This window comes from Pelophylax lessonae, assembly GCF_965119305.1.
Source record: "Pelophylax lessonae genome assembly, chromosome: 3".
Taxonomy (NCBI): domain Eukaryota; kingdom Metazoa; phylum Chordata; class Amphibia; order Anura; family Ranidae; genus Pelophylax; species Pelophylax lessonae.
In genome coordinates this window covers 194,296,021-194,310,948 of record NC_138770.1, presented here as the reverse complement: position 1 = coordinate 194,310,948, position 14,928 = coordinate 194,296,021, and the positions used below count along the sequence as shown (strand labels likewise).

Below are 14,928 nucleotides of genomic sequence, written 5' to 3'. Positions count from 1 at the left end.
ATAATGAAAAAAAAAAAAAGAAGAGGAATGCAAAAAAAAATAATGTATTATTTCTAATGTGAAGCTGGGTATATTATTCTGAAATACACTGTTTTTATATGATGTAGTAGATTACGTTTCTCTTTAAAACATGGCACCATTTAACTAGCAACAATCTTCAAAAAATGGTAGAGCAACACTCAAAGTACACACTGGGTGATTAGTCTTGCCTCAAGCTCAGGAGGCCTTCAAATCTCTTTACCTATTCCTTTGGATTTTGCATATGATGTTTTTTTTGCATATGTCACTGCAATAACTGAGCAAGCTTCAGTTTGTGTTTTAACATGCATTCAACTAGATATGGATTGAAAACGACTTTATAACTCCCTTTTTTATCATTAGAATTAGCTAAAAAAAATTGCAAGACTGTCCACAAAACAGGATTTTCATATTAAGACAACCACTAGAGTCCCAAGATGTTAAGATATGCAATAATGGAAATCTTTGAATCCTGAATTAGTGTTAGGCAAAGTGTTGAGAAAATTCAGAAAGAAACTTCTTGCTGGAGGCAATAATGCTTCAGCACCATCTAATTAGCCTCTTTCTTGCTTGCATATCTTCCATCTTTAAACCTGCAGAAAAAAAAAAAAAAAAAAAAAAAGTTTACTATAACAGAAAAAAAATAATCATTGGCAACTAAACTTACAGGGACACACACACACACACACTATAACAAAAAGAGGCGTTACAACTGAAAGCTATATTAAAGCCTTGATTTAACCACTTCTGGACAGGAAGATTTTCCCCCCTTAACCACTTTAAGACCGGAAGGATTTGCCCCCTTAATGACCAGGCCCTATTTTGCAATTCGGCACTGCGTTACTTTGACAATTGCGCTGTCGTGCGACGCTGTACGGCGATCTGCGAATTTTTGCGGGACTGCAACATTGCGGCGGACAGATCGGACCCCTGACATTTGACACTTTTGGGGGTACCAGTGACATTACTACAGTAATCAGTGCTAAAAATATGCAATGTTACTGTAATAATGACACTGGCAGGGAAGGGGTTAACATTGTGGGTGTTCAAGGGGTTAAATGTGAGCCTAGAGGAGTGATTCTAACTGTGCGGGGGGCGTGGCTTGTGAAATGATCTTAGAGACCTGTGATCCTATATAGAAGGATCACATGGGCTCTATGATCATTCCAGGGAGACGAACAGTCGGCTATGTTTACAACAGCCGACCGTCCTCTCTCAGCGGAGAGCAATCGTGGGTGTCAGGCAGCAATCAGAGCCACCTGCCCCGATCATCGGCTTCCCTGCTGCCGAGTGAAGGCGGAAGCGCGCCGGCGGCACGTGCCATCTAGCTGACTGCGCGCGGCCAACATAGGTCTACGTCAGTTCACGCAGGAGGGCCGCACTGCCGCAGTAAAAAGACGGTGGGTGGTCCGGAAGCGGTTAACACCAAACAAACACCACACACGTCATACTTACCTGCTCTGTGCAGTGATTTTGCACAGAGCAGTCCTGATCCTCTTCTCAGGTCCCAGAATGCATGACGGTAAAAAACCTTACACCTTTACAACCACTTTAATGTTGGTTACCTTCTTACTGAGACCCAACTAAACATTCCTAGTTTATGTATTTCAATTGGCCATGTTACTTCTCTGTTCAGCATGAACTTCTAACAGGAGACACTGTACAACCCAATAAGTCAGCCATCAGAGAAGCAGTTGACATAAGGAAGCAAAGCCCTGCCTATACCAAGATGGCCACCACCACACAGAGCAGAACAAGGCATGATAATTCAGTAAAGAGGAAAAAGATCCGCTATAAGGAAACCACGGGCAGTACTGGTGATTAGCCATTTTCCATTGCAGTGTTCTATTCCTCGTTAAAGTGGTAGTAAACTCTCAAGTGTTAAAAAATCTTCCTCATTTAAAAAAAACAATCAACACATACTGTGCAAATTACTGTCTTCAGATCTTTTTTTTTCCATTCAATAAGTTTTTATTGAGTTTTTACATAAGCAAATATTAGAACAAATATAACAGGAATTACAGATTTTCAACAGGTTCCAATGCATGTACACAGATAAATGAACTATAACATAGAGGAATCAGGTATAACCAAAAGCATTACAGGTTATAAAGAGGTATGGCAAGTGGAAAAGTGGTAGTAAAAAAGAAAAAAAAAAAAAAAAAAAAAAGGGGAGTAGAATAGGAGTGAGAATCTCCACCGTTCCGGGCCCAGAACCCTAAGGAGCATTGTCACTAGGTCCGGTCGGGGGGAGCACCACCACTATCCTTATGGCTATTAGGCAGGTATTATTATTTCAAGAGAGTCTTAATGCCTGATTTAGATAGGGCCAGCTTTCCCAGGACTTTTGGAATTTTTTATATGACAGGGAATTGATTGCTAGAGATTTCTCTAGGAGATAATTGTCATTAACCAGAGATATTACTTCAGGTAGATTGGGAGTGGTAGTAGATCTCCAATTGCGGAGAATAAGGGTCCTGGCTGCTAACAGTATGTGAGTTACCATTTGTCTATGGCTGTGAGGGTATATGTCAATGTTAATATTTAATATTGCCAGTTCTGGATTTGGGGGGGAAAATACTCCTGTGCATGAGGAAATACACTGGAATATTTTATGCCAAAAACTCGTGAGGGATGTGCAGCCCCACAGGATGTGATGCAGGGTACCTGTTTTGCCACATTCCCTCCAGCAGAGTGAGGGTATTGACGGGGCCATCTTGGCCAGCCTGTATGGTGTGCAATACCATCTGTTGATAATTTTAATTGTAGTTTCCCAGTGATTAGTGCATTTGGAAAATTTATATATAGAGCACAGTGCTGTATGCCACTGTTTGAAGGTAAGATTTAGCTTCAGATCTTTCTCCCATTTAAGCATATTTACCGTTTTCTCTGAGGTTGTATCGCTTGTTAGGATATTATAGAAGGTAGTTATACCTTTATTGGCTGGGGGGTTTGATACCAGGAATTTCCATGTGGTTAGATTAACATGGGTGGAGGTAAGGGAGTGTTTCCCTAGTAGAAAAAGTATCCTTGATAGGGTCAAGGATGTTTCGGGCGGTAACTTAAATTCTGACATTATGTCTTCTCTGTTTTTGAGACCTAGGGGTGACCAGAGTTGTGAGATTTGCGTTAGTCCTAGGGTTTTTAATTTGGAGACATTCAGATTACTGTACATAGTCGTGAGGATAGAGAGTGGTAGGTTGTGAATGTCAGTAGGTATGGCTCTTGGTTCTATTTTGTTTACTGTTCTCCAGGCTTGGAGAGAAGCCTTAACCGTAGGTGGCAGTTTGGCTAAGTTCCATGGGATCCAAAGGTCTCTTAGCAGCATTAGATTAAGGTTAGAGGTAGGTACTAGGTATTTTTCGATATCTGACCAAAGGGGGGTATCGTCACGGGGGGTCCAGTGTTTAAGCTGGTCAAGTCTAGTGGCCCAGTAATAAGCGGAAATATCGGGTAGTCCCGCTCCTCCTCTGTGTTTATGATTTGTGAGTATATCATATGCAACTCTTGCTTTTTTACCCAGCCATAGGAATTTCCTCAGTGTGGCTACAAGAGTGTGTAATTGTGTTTTGGTGAAAGGGACAGGGAGGGCTCGGAATAGGTAGAGGATTTGTGGTAAGATATTCATCTTAATAGCAGAGATTCTAGCCCCCCAGGATAAGTTTAGGGAAGCTATCCTTTCTAATTCAGATGTTAGCTTTTGTCTAAGGGGGCCTAAATTATTTTTAACAAGATCTGTGGTTTTGGAGGTAATATAAATCCCCAGGTACGAAATCTTGTCTGTAGTCCAGGGAAAGGGACAGGTGTTGATTAAGGTTTGTTTAGTTTCAGGAGATACTTCTAGGTCAAGGATTATCGATTTCGTGGTATTAATTTTGTAAAATGAAATTTCACTAAATTTAGTCAAGGTTTGGTATGCAGCGGGTAGAGAGATTTCGGGTTTCGTCATCATTAATATAATGTCATCTGCAAATAAATTTATTTTATGGTCATAACCATCAATTTTAAAGCCATGAACATGTCCGTTAGAGCGTAGGGCTGCAGCAAGTGGTTCTATAATTAAATTAAAGACCGTAGGGGATAAGGGGCATCCCTGTCTGGTACCATTGGATATGGTGATCGATTTGGACAGTGCCCCTGAGGCGAAGACTCTGGCAGAAGGTTGTGAATAAAGTGCCATAATGGCAGAAAATATATTACCTCGAAGGCCGAATTTGTGTAGGGCGGCCGTCATGTAGCTCCAGTTGACTCTGTCAAACGCCTTCTCCGCATCCAGGGAAAGGAGGAGAGAAGGCGTTTGACCTTTTTCAGCCATGTGTAGCACATTTACTATACGTCTAGTAGCGTCCGAAGTTTGGCGACCTGGTATGAATCCCATTTGATCTTTACCTATGAGGGAGGGAATCATCTCCTGTAGGCGCCCTGCAAGCATTTTGGCATAAATTTTAATGTCTGTATTCAACAGAGATATAGGGCGGTAGTTGCCCGGGAGAGATGGGTCCTTCCCTGCTTTTGGTATGGTAACAATGTATGCTCCGAGCATATCTGCAGGAAAACTCGTCTCGGTTGCAGCTTTAGTATAAACATTCAGTAGATGTGGTATTAGAGTATCGCTGTATAATTTATAATATTCACTTGGGAACCCGTCGGGTCCCGGGGATTTACCGTTGGGAAGTGAGTTTATAGTTTTCCTAATTTCGTCATGCGTAAATGGCGCATTGAGTATAGACAATTGTTGTTCGGTAAGGATCGGTAGGTCTAATTTGTCCAAAAAGGCAGATATTTCAGCTGTAGTCGGGGTGTGGATGGTATTGTCCTGGTCAAGATTGTATAGTGAGTGATAATAGGTTGCAAATTCATTTGCTATGTCTTTAGGATGGGTATATTTGGTATTCGTCTGAGTGTTAGTCATGTGGGAGATTTTGGATTTAGTCTGTTTGGCTTTGATTCTATTAGCCAGTGTTTTTCCAGGTTTGTTAGCGTGAGCATAGTATGTCGTTTTGAGTTTACGGAATATTTTGTCATGTTGTGTAAGCAAAAGTTGACGTAGGTCATGTCTCAGGTCATGAAGGGTATTGCCTAAGGATGAGTCAGGTACAGCTTTGTGTTTTTGTTCTAGGGTGTTGATTTGGGACAGAAGGTTAGAGAGTTTTTGGTTGTATAATTTTTTCATTATAGAATTTTGTTGGATGCATATGCCTCTTATGAATGCCTTATGGGCACCCCATAAGGACCATGGATTAGAGACCGAGTTTTCGTTTAAACTAAAGAATTCCTGCAGGTGCTGGGATACACACTTACCAACCTGTTCATTCTGAAGGTTTCTGATGTTACATCTCCATACTTGCCCTGCAGATCTCGGGATTCCTTCATTCACAGTCATTTCTATTGCTGCATGGTCGGACCATGTAATGTTTTTAATCTCTGCAGAGGTAGTTCTTCCCAGGAGGTGCCAGTCCACCAGAAAGAGGTCAATCCTAGAATACGATTTATGTCGTGCTGAATAGAAGGTGAAATCTCTTTCTGATGCATGAAGGCACCTCCATGCGTCGTAGAGATGTTCACTATTGAGTAAGTGGAGCAGAGAAATCCTACGACCTTTTGGGGAGGCAGAGGTGTCTATGTCCGGATCTACTGTGAGGTTGAAGTCTCCACAGATGACCAGGTTTCCATATTTCTTCTTGGCAATGAGCTTAAAAAGTTTACGCAGGAATCTGAGCTGATGTGTATTTGGCGCATAGATTGTGACAAAGGTCATTTGTAGATTATTAAAGTCTCCTGTAATGATCAGGTAGCGGCCTTCTGGGTCAGCAATCTCTTCCTTCAATTGAAAGGTGATAGTGTTTTTTATGGCAAAAAGGATTCCTTTCTTCTTAGCTGGGGATGTTGCTAGGAAAATGTTGGGAAAGTCTCTGTGTGAACACTTGGGATGGTTTGCGGTTTGGAAGTGTGTCTCCTGGACTGAAAGGATGTCGGCGTTTGAGGATTTCACTTCTTTCCACATTGCGAATCTCTTAACCGGGTGGTTTAGACCGTTAGCATTGATTGAGAGACACTTGAAAGGCATTACGGTGGGTATTTTGATTCATTTATTGGCGATGTGGCGCTAGTATAATTGATAGCCCGGTTAATGGCTTGGTGGGCTTCATGAGAGAGAGGAATGAAGGTATAACCAGTGTGTACAAGATGTGCATTGGAAGAACAAAACAAAAACGAACAAGGAAGAAGGGTATGAACTAGTAAAAAAAGGGACCGTAGTATAGGTCCGTGATTAACCGAAACAGTTAATAACAGTTCTGGGTGAGGGGCCATATGGATTTAGGAAGATCCATGGGCCTGGGGACCGTGATTTTGAGGATGAGTAGTGGGAAAACCATCCGCGTGGGATTTGTTGTTTTGTTTTCCCGATTTCTTTTTGGACACAACATTCCATTCCTCGGGTAAATGAGAAGGGCCAGGCCCCCTGTGGGGGTTGGTTATCTCCGCTGGTAATAGTATCCCCCATTTTTGAAGCAGGGCAATCCCTTCTTCAAGCGCTGTGACTGTGGTAGAGTTCCCATTATAGGTGATGACCAGGGAAGCGGGGTACTTCCACTTGTGTGGAATCTTGTGGTTTCTAAGCGCTTTAGTAATGGTCGATAGGTTGCGTCGTTTCTGAAGAGTGTGCCGTGATAAGTCCGGCAAGATTTGCAGGCCTGCAAACTCTCCTGACAGGTCATTGATTTGGCGGGAAGCTGACATGACTTTTTCTTTAGTTTGAAAAAAGTGTATTCGCAGCAGGACGTCTTCAGATCTTTTATCCTATTTTTCATTTAATCCATCGTGGTTTACGTCTATGTTGTAACAGGTGCATGCGCATAATGTCCTGTTTACGGGACCATTCTCTCGTGCCATTCGTTCTTGCAATAACATGCCATGATCATGGCCTCAGTCCAGCGAGAGCGCAGGCTCAGTTGGGATTTTCGCTATGCTGGACAGGGTCGTTATAGTAATCACAAAGAAAATGAGGCATGGCTACAAACTCACTGTGCATGCGCAAGATTATGGCAGGGATAAACAGAAAGGGAAGAAGCCCAAAGCGCTCTGGACTCAACATGGCGCCAGCTTCGCACAAGGAGGACCAGATTACAAACTGCACCAAAAGCAATTAAAGAGACATCACAAGGGGTTACTAGCTGGAATGTAATAGAAAGCGTGAACTGGCTGCATTGATAAGGAGTGCTCAAGTAGTGCTCAAGTGAGTTCACATCAAGGAAATGCAGTACGGAAAAGTTTCTGCATTCGCGTTGTTGCATTCCCCCCCATCAAAATAGTTACCAGAAACCTAATTTCAAAAATAAACACATACATAACCAATAATATTCCAAACACATGCCAGAAGACTTAAATTATTTAGAGTATCATACACTTACACTGGTAGGTTAATCACCACTGTGGTGGGACATAACTATAAGTTGGTGTCCCTGGAGGCCGGTAGGCAGGCATTGTGACTTGATGAGGAGCTACTGGTGTGGGTGAATGGGTGGTCAACAATGTACCTACAAAACAAAAACATTTCTATTAATATATGCATCATTCAGATATAAGCCCTGTTTGACATTGGTGGGATTTGTCAGTTCAAAATCATGTGACAGTCACACCCTACTGCCAGCAATGGAACCACTCAAATCGCAGCAACTCATGTTACGGCGACTTTGAAAAAGGTTCCTGCACTACCTTTTTCCAATTCTATTGGGACTTGCATTGACTGCCGTTAACCAGTTGAAGACCTGGCTTTTTTCAGGAACTTTGTTTACATGTAACAATCAGTATTTTTTGCTAGAAAATTACTTCGAACCCTCAAACTTTTTTTTTTTAAAGCAGAGGCCCTAGAGAATAAATTTGTGGGTGTTGCAATTTATGTCAGACGGTATTTGTGCAGCGATTTTGCAAATGTAATTTTTGGGGAAAAATACACTTTTAAAATTACAATGCAAAAAAAAAAAAAAAAAAAAAAAACAATACATAACCCAATTTTTTTGCAAAATATAAAAGATGGCACACAGAGTTAATAGATATCAAACATGTCACGCTGTTAAATTGCGCACGCCTGTGCAGCGGCGACAAATGGCGTAAGGTTTACTATCCATAGGTGATGCTTTAAAAGCCTTTACAAGTTACCACTTTAGATCTACAGAGGAGGTCTAGGGCTAGAATTACTGCCCATGATCGGATGTTGGCAGCAATAGACGCATTGGCCTTAGCGCACTAGCAATTTTTTTTTTTATGGATTTAAATTTTCTTATTTTTACACGCTTGTTTTAGTTTTTTTTTTTTTAAATCCCTTTATTGCTGTAACAAAGAATGTAAAACATCCTTGTGACCGCAATAGGCACGCGACAGGTACTCTTTATGGAGGCATCTAGGGTCAATTAGACCCCAAATCCCTCCTTTGCAATTGAAAGCATTTAAAAAGGCCAATACTGCCATTTTTGAATACTTTCGATTTTCAAAAATGATATGTCATGTCATCACTTTCGGGTTACGATAGCCAAGACACGTCCCCTCCCACTGCTTGTAATAGCAAATGAGTGACTAGTTAGCCAGGCATCATCCCGGGTTAACCACTTGGAAGTCAAATGACGTACAAGGTACGTGATGTGGTGGCAACTGGTTAAATGAAATTGCAAGCCGCAGTGAAATTGGAGGTACAAAAAAAATAAAAATGCACTGATCTGCAGCTTTGAAATCGCCCTGAAGTAGCACGATTTCTGGGCAGTTTTTTTCTATTCTTTTTGGACCTCTCACGCCTCATCAGGTTGGATGGGGAGCATCGGTGCCCAGGCATTTTCACATCTCTCCAAAGATATTCAAAATCGGGTACAAGTCTGGGCTCTGGCTGGGCCACTCAAGGACATTCAGAGTTGTCCTGTAGCCACTCTTTGGTTATCTTGGCTGTGTGCTTAATCGTTCTGCTGTTGGAAAATAAGCCTTCGCCCCAGAATTTTGTTTCTCATGGTCAGATTCCTTCAGGTGCCTTTCGGCAAACTACAGGCAAGCTGTCATTTGCCTTTTACTGAGGAGGGGCTTCCATCTGGCCACTCTACCATTCAGGCCTGATTGGTGGAGTGCTACAGAGATGGTTGTTCTTCTGCAAGGTTATCCTCTCTCAAACACTGGATCTCTGTCAGAGTGACCATCGGGTGCTTGGTCACCTCCCTAAGGCCCCCTTCTCCCCTGATAGCTCATCTTGGCCAACCATCCCCTCTAGGAAGAGTTCTGGTGGTTCAAAACTTCTCCCATTTACAGATGGAGGCCACTGTGCTCATTGGGACCTTCAATGCTGCAGAAATGTTTCTGTACCCTTCCCCAGCTAAGTGCCTCAAAACAATCCTGTCTCGGAGGTCTACAGAAAATTTCTTGGACTTATGGCTTGGTTTGTGCTCTGACATGCACTGTTAACTGCTGGACCTTATATAGACAAGTGTATGCCTTTTCAAATCAGGTCCAATCAACTGAATTCGCTGCAGGTGGACTCCAATCAAGTTGTGAAAAATCTCAAGGATTATCAGTGGAAACAGGATGCACATGATCTCAATTTTGAGTGTCATGGCAAAGGCTGTGAATACTTTAGGTACAACTTTTTTCTCATTGTCATTATTGGGTCTGGTTTGTAGAATTTTGAGGAAAATAATGAATTTCATCCATTTTGGAATAAGGCTGTAATAAAATGTGGAAAAAGTGAAGCGCTATGAATACTTTTCGGTTGCACTATATAACTGGTGACTACACCTATCCATGCATACGTGAGATCACCAGAAAAACATGCACAGATAGTGGGACTTGAAGCCTTACACAAACGGAGCACAAGAGGAAATACACAAACCATATTAATTTACCAACAGAGACCCTGATGTGGGTAAACTTCTACAGTAAAAGCCGAGACTTGCATAAGGCTAACTGACTACATCTCTGGGTCTATTGATCAAGTGAATTACACTGACCATAGCCCCAGTTTATACATATCATATGTTCAGTTACAGGTTTTTTTTTCTCTCTCTTGCGCAACAAAAATGGTTACGCTTGGCTGTTACACTGCCACAGTTAACACAAGATTGGATGGAAAGATGTACAAGTACCCGCAGACATCGCCATAGTGGTCCCAGCTACCATCCCCATAGTAACCCCACTACCTCTAGGAGGGGGGAGGGGTGCAGGATACATAGTTGCAGGCATTCCATTTGGTTGCACAACAGTGGTGTGATGGATTACATGTGGAGGAGCTGCATACAGAGGCTGTGTGTAATATGTTCCTTGCTGTAAAAATAAACAAAAAGACAAAACCTTAGATGTGAAAACAATTTCCAAATGAGAGAAAAGCTGATTGCATGAAAACTTGGAAATTTCTAAATGCAGGCACATTTTACAATCTAATTTCAAATTCATTCTCCTGGAGTTTTCATATCTTTCTAGACTTGTCAATATACACACACACACACACACACATATATATATATATACACATACATACATACACACATACACGATCAAAATTGGAGAACCTACAATTTCCTAAAATTTCAAGGTCACTGCTTAGTCCTATTTGAAATGAACAGGAGTAAAAGAGCAGTTTTGTTAAGCATATTTCATGAGTTATATATTTGGAAGCACAGAATAAAAAACTGCAATGGGATATGAAGAACATGGATCAAAATTAGAACACACTTTCAGATGCCTCCCAGTGATTGGTGTCAATCTTGCACCTTGTGCTAATTTATTTAAAATTATCTGACGAACCCTTTTTAACTTGCAGCCTAAGGGCTCTTTGACACGGGCGCTCCGTATGTCCGCAAATCATCCTATTTTTCTGCGGATGATTTGCGGACATAATGTAAGTGAATGGCATTGCAGATGTCAGCGGAATACCATCCGCTGACATCCGATTTTCTTCCTTTCAGTTCTGTTCCATTTTTTGGAATGGAACAGAACCCTATTTTTCCTCCGTGTAAAAAACGGAAAGGAAGGAAAATCGGATGTCTGCGGTGTCATCCGCTGACATCCGCAATGCCCATAGACTTACATTATGTCCGCATATCATCCGCAAACGGATGGTATGATATGCGGACACACGGAGCGGATGACAAGTGTCATCCGCTCCGTGAAAAAAAAAAAAAAAAGTCCCGCAGCGGATAAGAACAGCGGAGCGGCCGTGTGAAAGAGCCCTTACTTTCCAATTTTCACTGACTTTGCAAGATGGTGAGATGTTCTAAAGTGACTGAAACCCTACAGCAGCAGGTAGTCCAGATGAAGGCCAAAGGGGTTAACCTTTCAGCCATTGCAATGGAAGTTTGTCATTCCAAATCTGTGATTTCTAGAATATTGCATCTTTACAACGTTAAACTCATTCAAGTCCCCAAAGAAGGCTGGTTGTCCATGAAAGACAAATGCAAGAGAGGACAGGATAAAGCGGAGAATCTCAATGGGCAATCGGTTCAACACCGAGTTCAGCACTGAGCAGAGTATGGATCTCTCACGTCATACAGGTTTCTCTATTTAAGAGAATTTGGAGTGAAAGCCAATCTGCAGTGATCAAACCTCACATTAGCAGAAAGAATCAAAAAGGCTAGACTAACCTTTGCTGAGGAGCATTTTGTGTGGACAGAGGAGAACTGGTCCAAAGTTCACTTTAGTGATAAAAGCAAGTCTAATTTGTGTCCGATGGGAAACTTGTTCTTCACCAAACTGGGGAAAGACTGAACCCATACTGTGTAAAGAAGTCTGTGAATGGTCATGGTTTGGGGGGTGTTTTCTGCAGCAAGAGTTGGGCCTCATATACATCTGCATGGCAGAATGAATGCAAACGTTTATCAGAACCTTCTTTGACAACATGCGGTTCCTTCCCTATGTTCATCACCCAGTCAGCCAGCAATTTTCAATCACGACAATGCCCCGTCACACGGCAAAATGGGTAAAGCAGTTCCTTGAAGCTGAAAACATTGAAATAATGAAATGGCCAACCCAGTGTCCTGTTCTAAACCTAATAGAAAACCTCTGGAAAATCAATGGCGACAAAGTTATGGCCAAGAAACCCACTACAGTCCCCGAACTATGGAAGAGACTGGAAGAAGAGTGGAACAAAAATCAGACCAGAGCAGTGCGAGACTAGTGATGCCCGGTGGCCGCAATTGTGCTGAAGTCATTCAAAGCAAGGGCCTGTATACTTCCCACTAATTGTTAAAACCTTCATAAATTTTATAGTTGTAACCTTTATCCATGCTACAGTCATTGCTGTTCTTTAATTTTGATCATTGCGTTTTACACAAACTAAAATGTTCTTTTTTCTTGTTGTTGAAGTGCCTTGGGTATTTTGAAAAACCCTGTTCTATTTGCATGGCATAGCCACAACAAAAAGACAATTTTACAAAGATTACATTAGTTCTGTAAAAATCAAGTGTTCATAAATGGTTTCTCTTTTTGATTTCCAATAAATATATTTTAGATAGATTTATACACATACACAATGGGTAAAATAAGAACTGAGCACATCACCATTTTCTAGGTAAATATATTTCTAAAAGGTGCTATTGACATGAAATTTTCATCACGTGCCACTTAACAACCCATGCAATCCGTACATACAAAAGAAACCAAAAGAAATAAGTTCAGAAATTAGGTTCTGTGTAATAAAATGGAACGACACCGGGAAAATGTATTGAACACGCTAACTGAAATGAATTTAATACTTGGTACACAATCCTTTGTTTTTTTAATGACAGCTTTAAGATGCCTCCTATATGGAAAAACTAATCGCAGGCATTTTTTAGGTGTGATTTGTGCCTATTCTTCCACACAAATCTTGAAGGTTCTGTGGGCCTCTTGTATGAACAATGATCTTTAGTTCTTTCTAAAGACTTTCTATTGGATTCAAGTCAGGTGATTGGCTGGGTCATTCTAGCAGCTTTATTTTCTTTGAAACCAATTGAGTTTCCATGGCTTTGTGTTTGGGATCAGTGTCTTGCTGAAATGTCCACCCTCCTTTCATCTTCATCATCCTGGTAGATGGTAGCAGATATTTATCATCAAAAATGTCTTGGTACATTTTTCCATTCATCCTTCCTTCAATATGAAGTTTGTCAGTGCTGTATGCTGAAAAACAGCCCCACACTATGATGTTCCCACCTCCAAACTTCACTGCTAGTATGGTGTTCTGGGGTGATGTGCAGTGCCATTTGACCTCCAAACATGGAGTGTATTATGGAATGCAAAGAGTTCAATTTTGGTCTCATCTGTTTAGACTATTTTCCCAGTATTTCACAGGCTTGTCTAAATGTTGTGCAGCAAACTTTAAACAAGCTTCAACATGCTTTTTCTTCAGCAATGGAGTCTTGCATGGGGAGCGTGCATACAGACCATGGCAGTTGAATGCATGCTTTGAAACAACTGTATCTGCTAATTCCACAAGTGGTCCTTAAACAACTCTTCTTATAATTATTTTCACTCCTCTGTCAGAAATCTTGAGATGAGCACCCGGTCGTGGCCAGTTTATGGTGAAATTATGTTCTTTCCATTCCTGGATTATGCCCCAAACAGTGCTCACTGGAACATTCAGAAATCCTTCTGTAATCAATGCCATCTGTATGTTTTGCAACAAATAAGGTTGCAAAGGTCTTAAGAGCTATTTGCTTTTACCCATCATGCAATGTTTTTTGTGTGACACTATGGTAACGAGACACTTTTTTATAGACCATCAGTTGAGACCAAAACAAGACGATAATTATTTACACTGACAAAGGGCAGGATTGCTTTTGAATTACACATAGATTTCAGCTGGTGTCTGCTTTTCATGCACCTCCCTTTTTTCATGTGTTCAATACTTTTTCCCTTTGTCATTCCATTTTATTACACATAACCTAATTTCTGAACCCATTTATTTTGGTTTCTTTGTATGTATGGATTGCTACCGACATGTGGTGAAAATTTCAAGTCCATAGCACCTTTAGAAATCTATTTACCTAGAAAAATGGTGACGTGTTTTCCCACCATGTATGCGCACACATACACACATATATACATATTATACATAGTAAACATATTAAAATTCACACTTTACGTGAAATCACAGCAATAAAAACCCTGAGATTTTACATCAATTATCCCTATAGAGAAATCCTAAATACGTTTCTAAAAATTACCTGTGCATAGGGATTTTGCTGAGGATAGGCACTTCTTACTGGGTATACTGCAGTCTGGTAAGGATTTGGGGAAGAAGAATAAGGTGGCACAGCCCCGCTGGTGGGAGAACATGATACTTTGTATGGCGTTCCTGGCGTATATCCTTTAAACAACAAGCAATAATCAGCACAGAACTTCTGATCTTGTATTTCTGGAATTCATACAGTTTGGTTACTAATGCACCCTCTGCTTGCATTTTTCAGGTTTTCTAATTAAAACATTTATCCAATCCAAATTCAAAGGCAAGTTCTAAAATAATTGCTAAATTTACATTACCTATGATGAAGTTACAGATTTATACACCCAGAAAGTAAAATCCATATAGTCATTTTGGGAAGAAACCCAAGGAGTTATTCATGTAATAACAAGGAAAACCTTTTCAGTGAGACTTGTATATTTAAATTGCTGTTGCATATCTCGGCTACTGTATTTCATAAGATTTAGAAATGCTTCCTCTAGTGGTTATCTGTATATTAGGAAATGTGTTTGGGCTTCAAGAGCCATCATGGAGGGAATACCAATCAGCCCTATGGTGGCCACACGTCAATATAATCAAAGCGACTAAACTGGTCAAGCCAGATAAAAATGGCAAACAAAAGAACCTCCATCCCATTGACTTAATAAGCTCACAGTCAAATTTGACTCTGCCAAGCTCGTTGTGACAAAAATTTAGTAGATCACAAAGCCCATCTCTGGGCA

The 14,928-nt window shown here is 40.9% G+C and overlaps 1 protein-coding gene across 1 annotated transcript in view; it reads right to left on the bottom strand.

Annotated features, from left to right (window-relative positions):
• Window positions 1-225: 225 nt before the first annotated feature.
• Window positions 226-14,928, bottom strand: part of FAM168B (family with sequence similarity 168 member B) — a 41,928-nt gene continuing 27,225 nt past the window's right edge. Inside the window, exons 4-7 of the mRNA XM_082252446.1 lie at window positions 14,190-14,332; window positions 10,137-10,314; window positions 7,431-7,556; window positions 226-611 (exon numbers count right to left, since the gene is read on the bottom strand). Of these exons, the coding sequence (XP_082108572.1) occupies window positions 7,444-7,556; window positions 10,137-10,314; window positions 14,190-14,332 (434 nt within the window). The 3' untranslated portion in view covers window positions 226-611; window positions 7,431-7,443. The remainder of the gene's footprint in view (window positions 612-7,430; window positions 7,557-10,136; window positions 10,315-14,189; window positions 14,333-14,928) is intronic.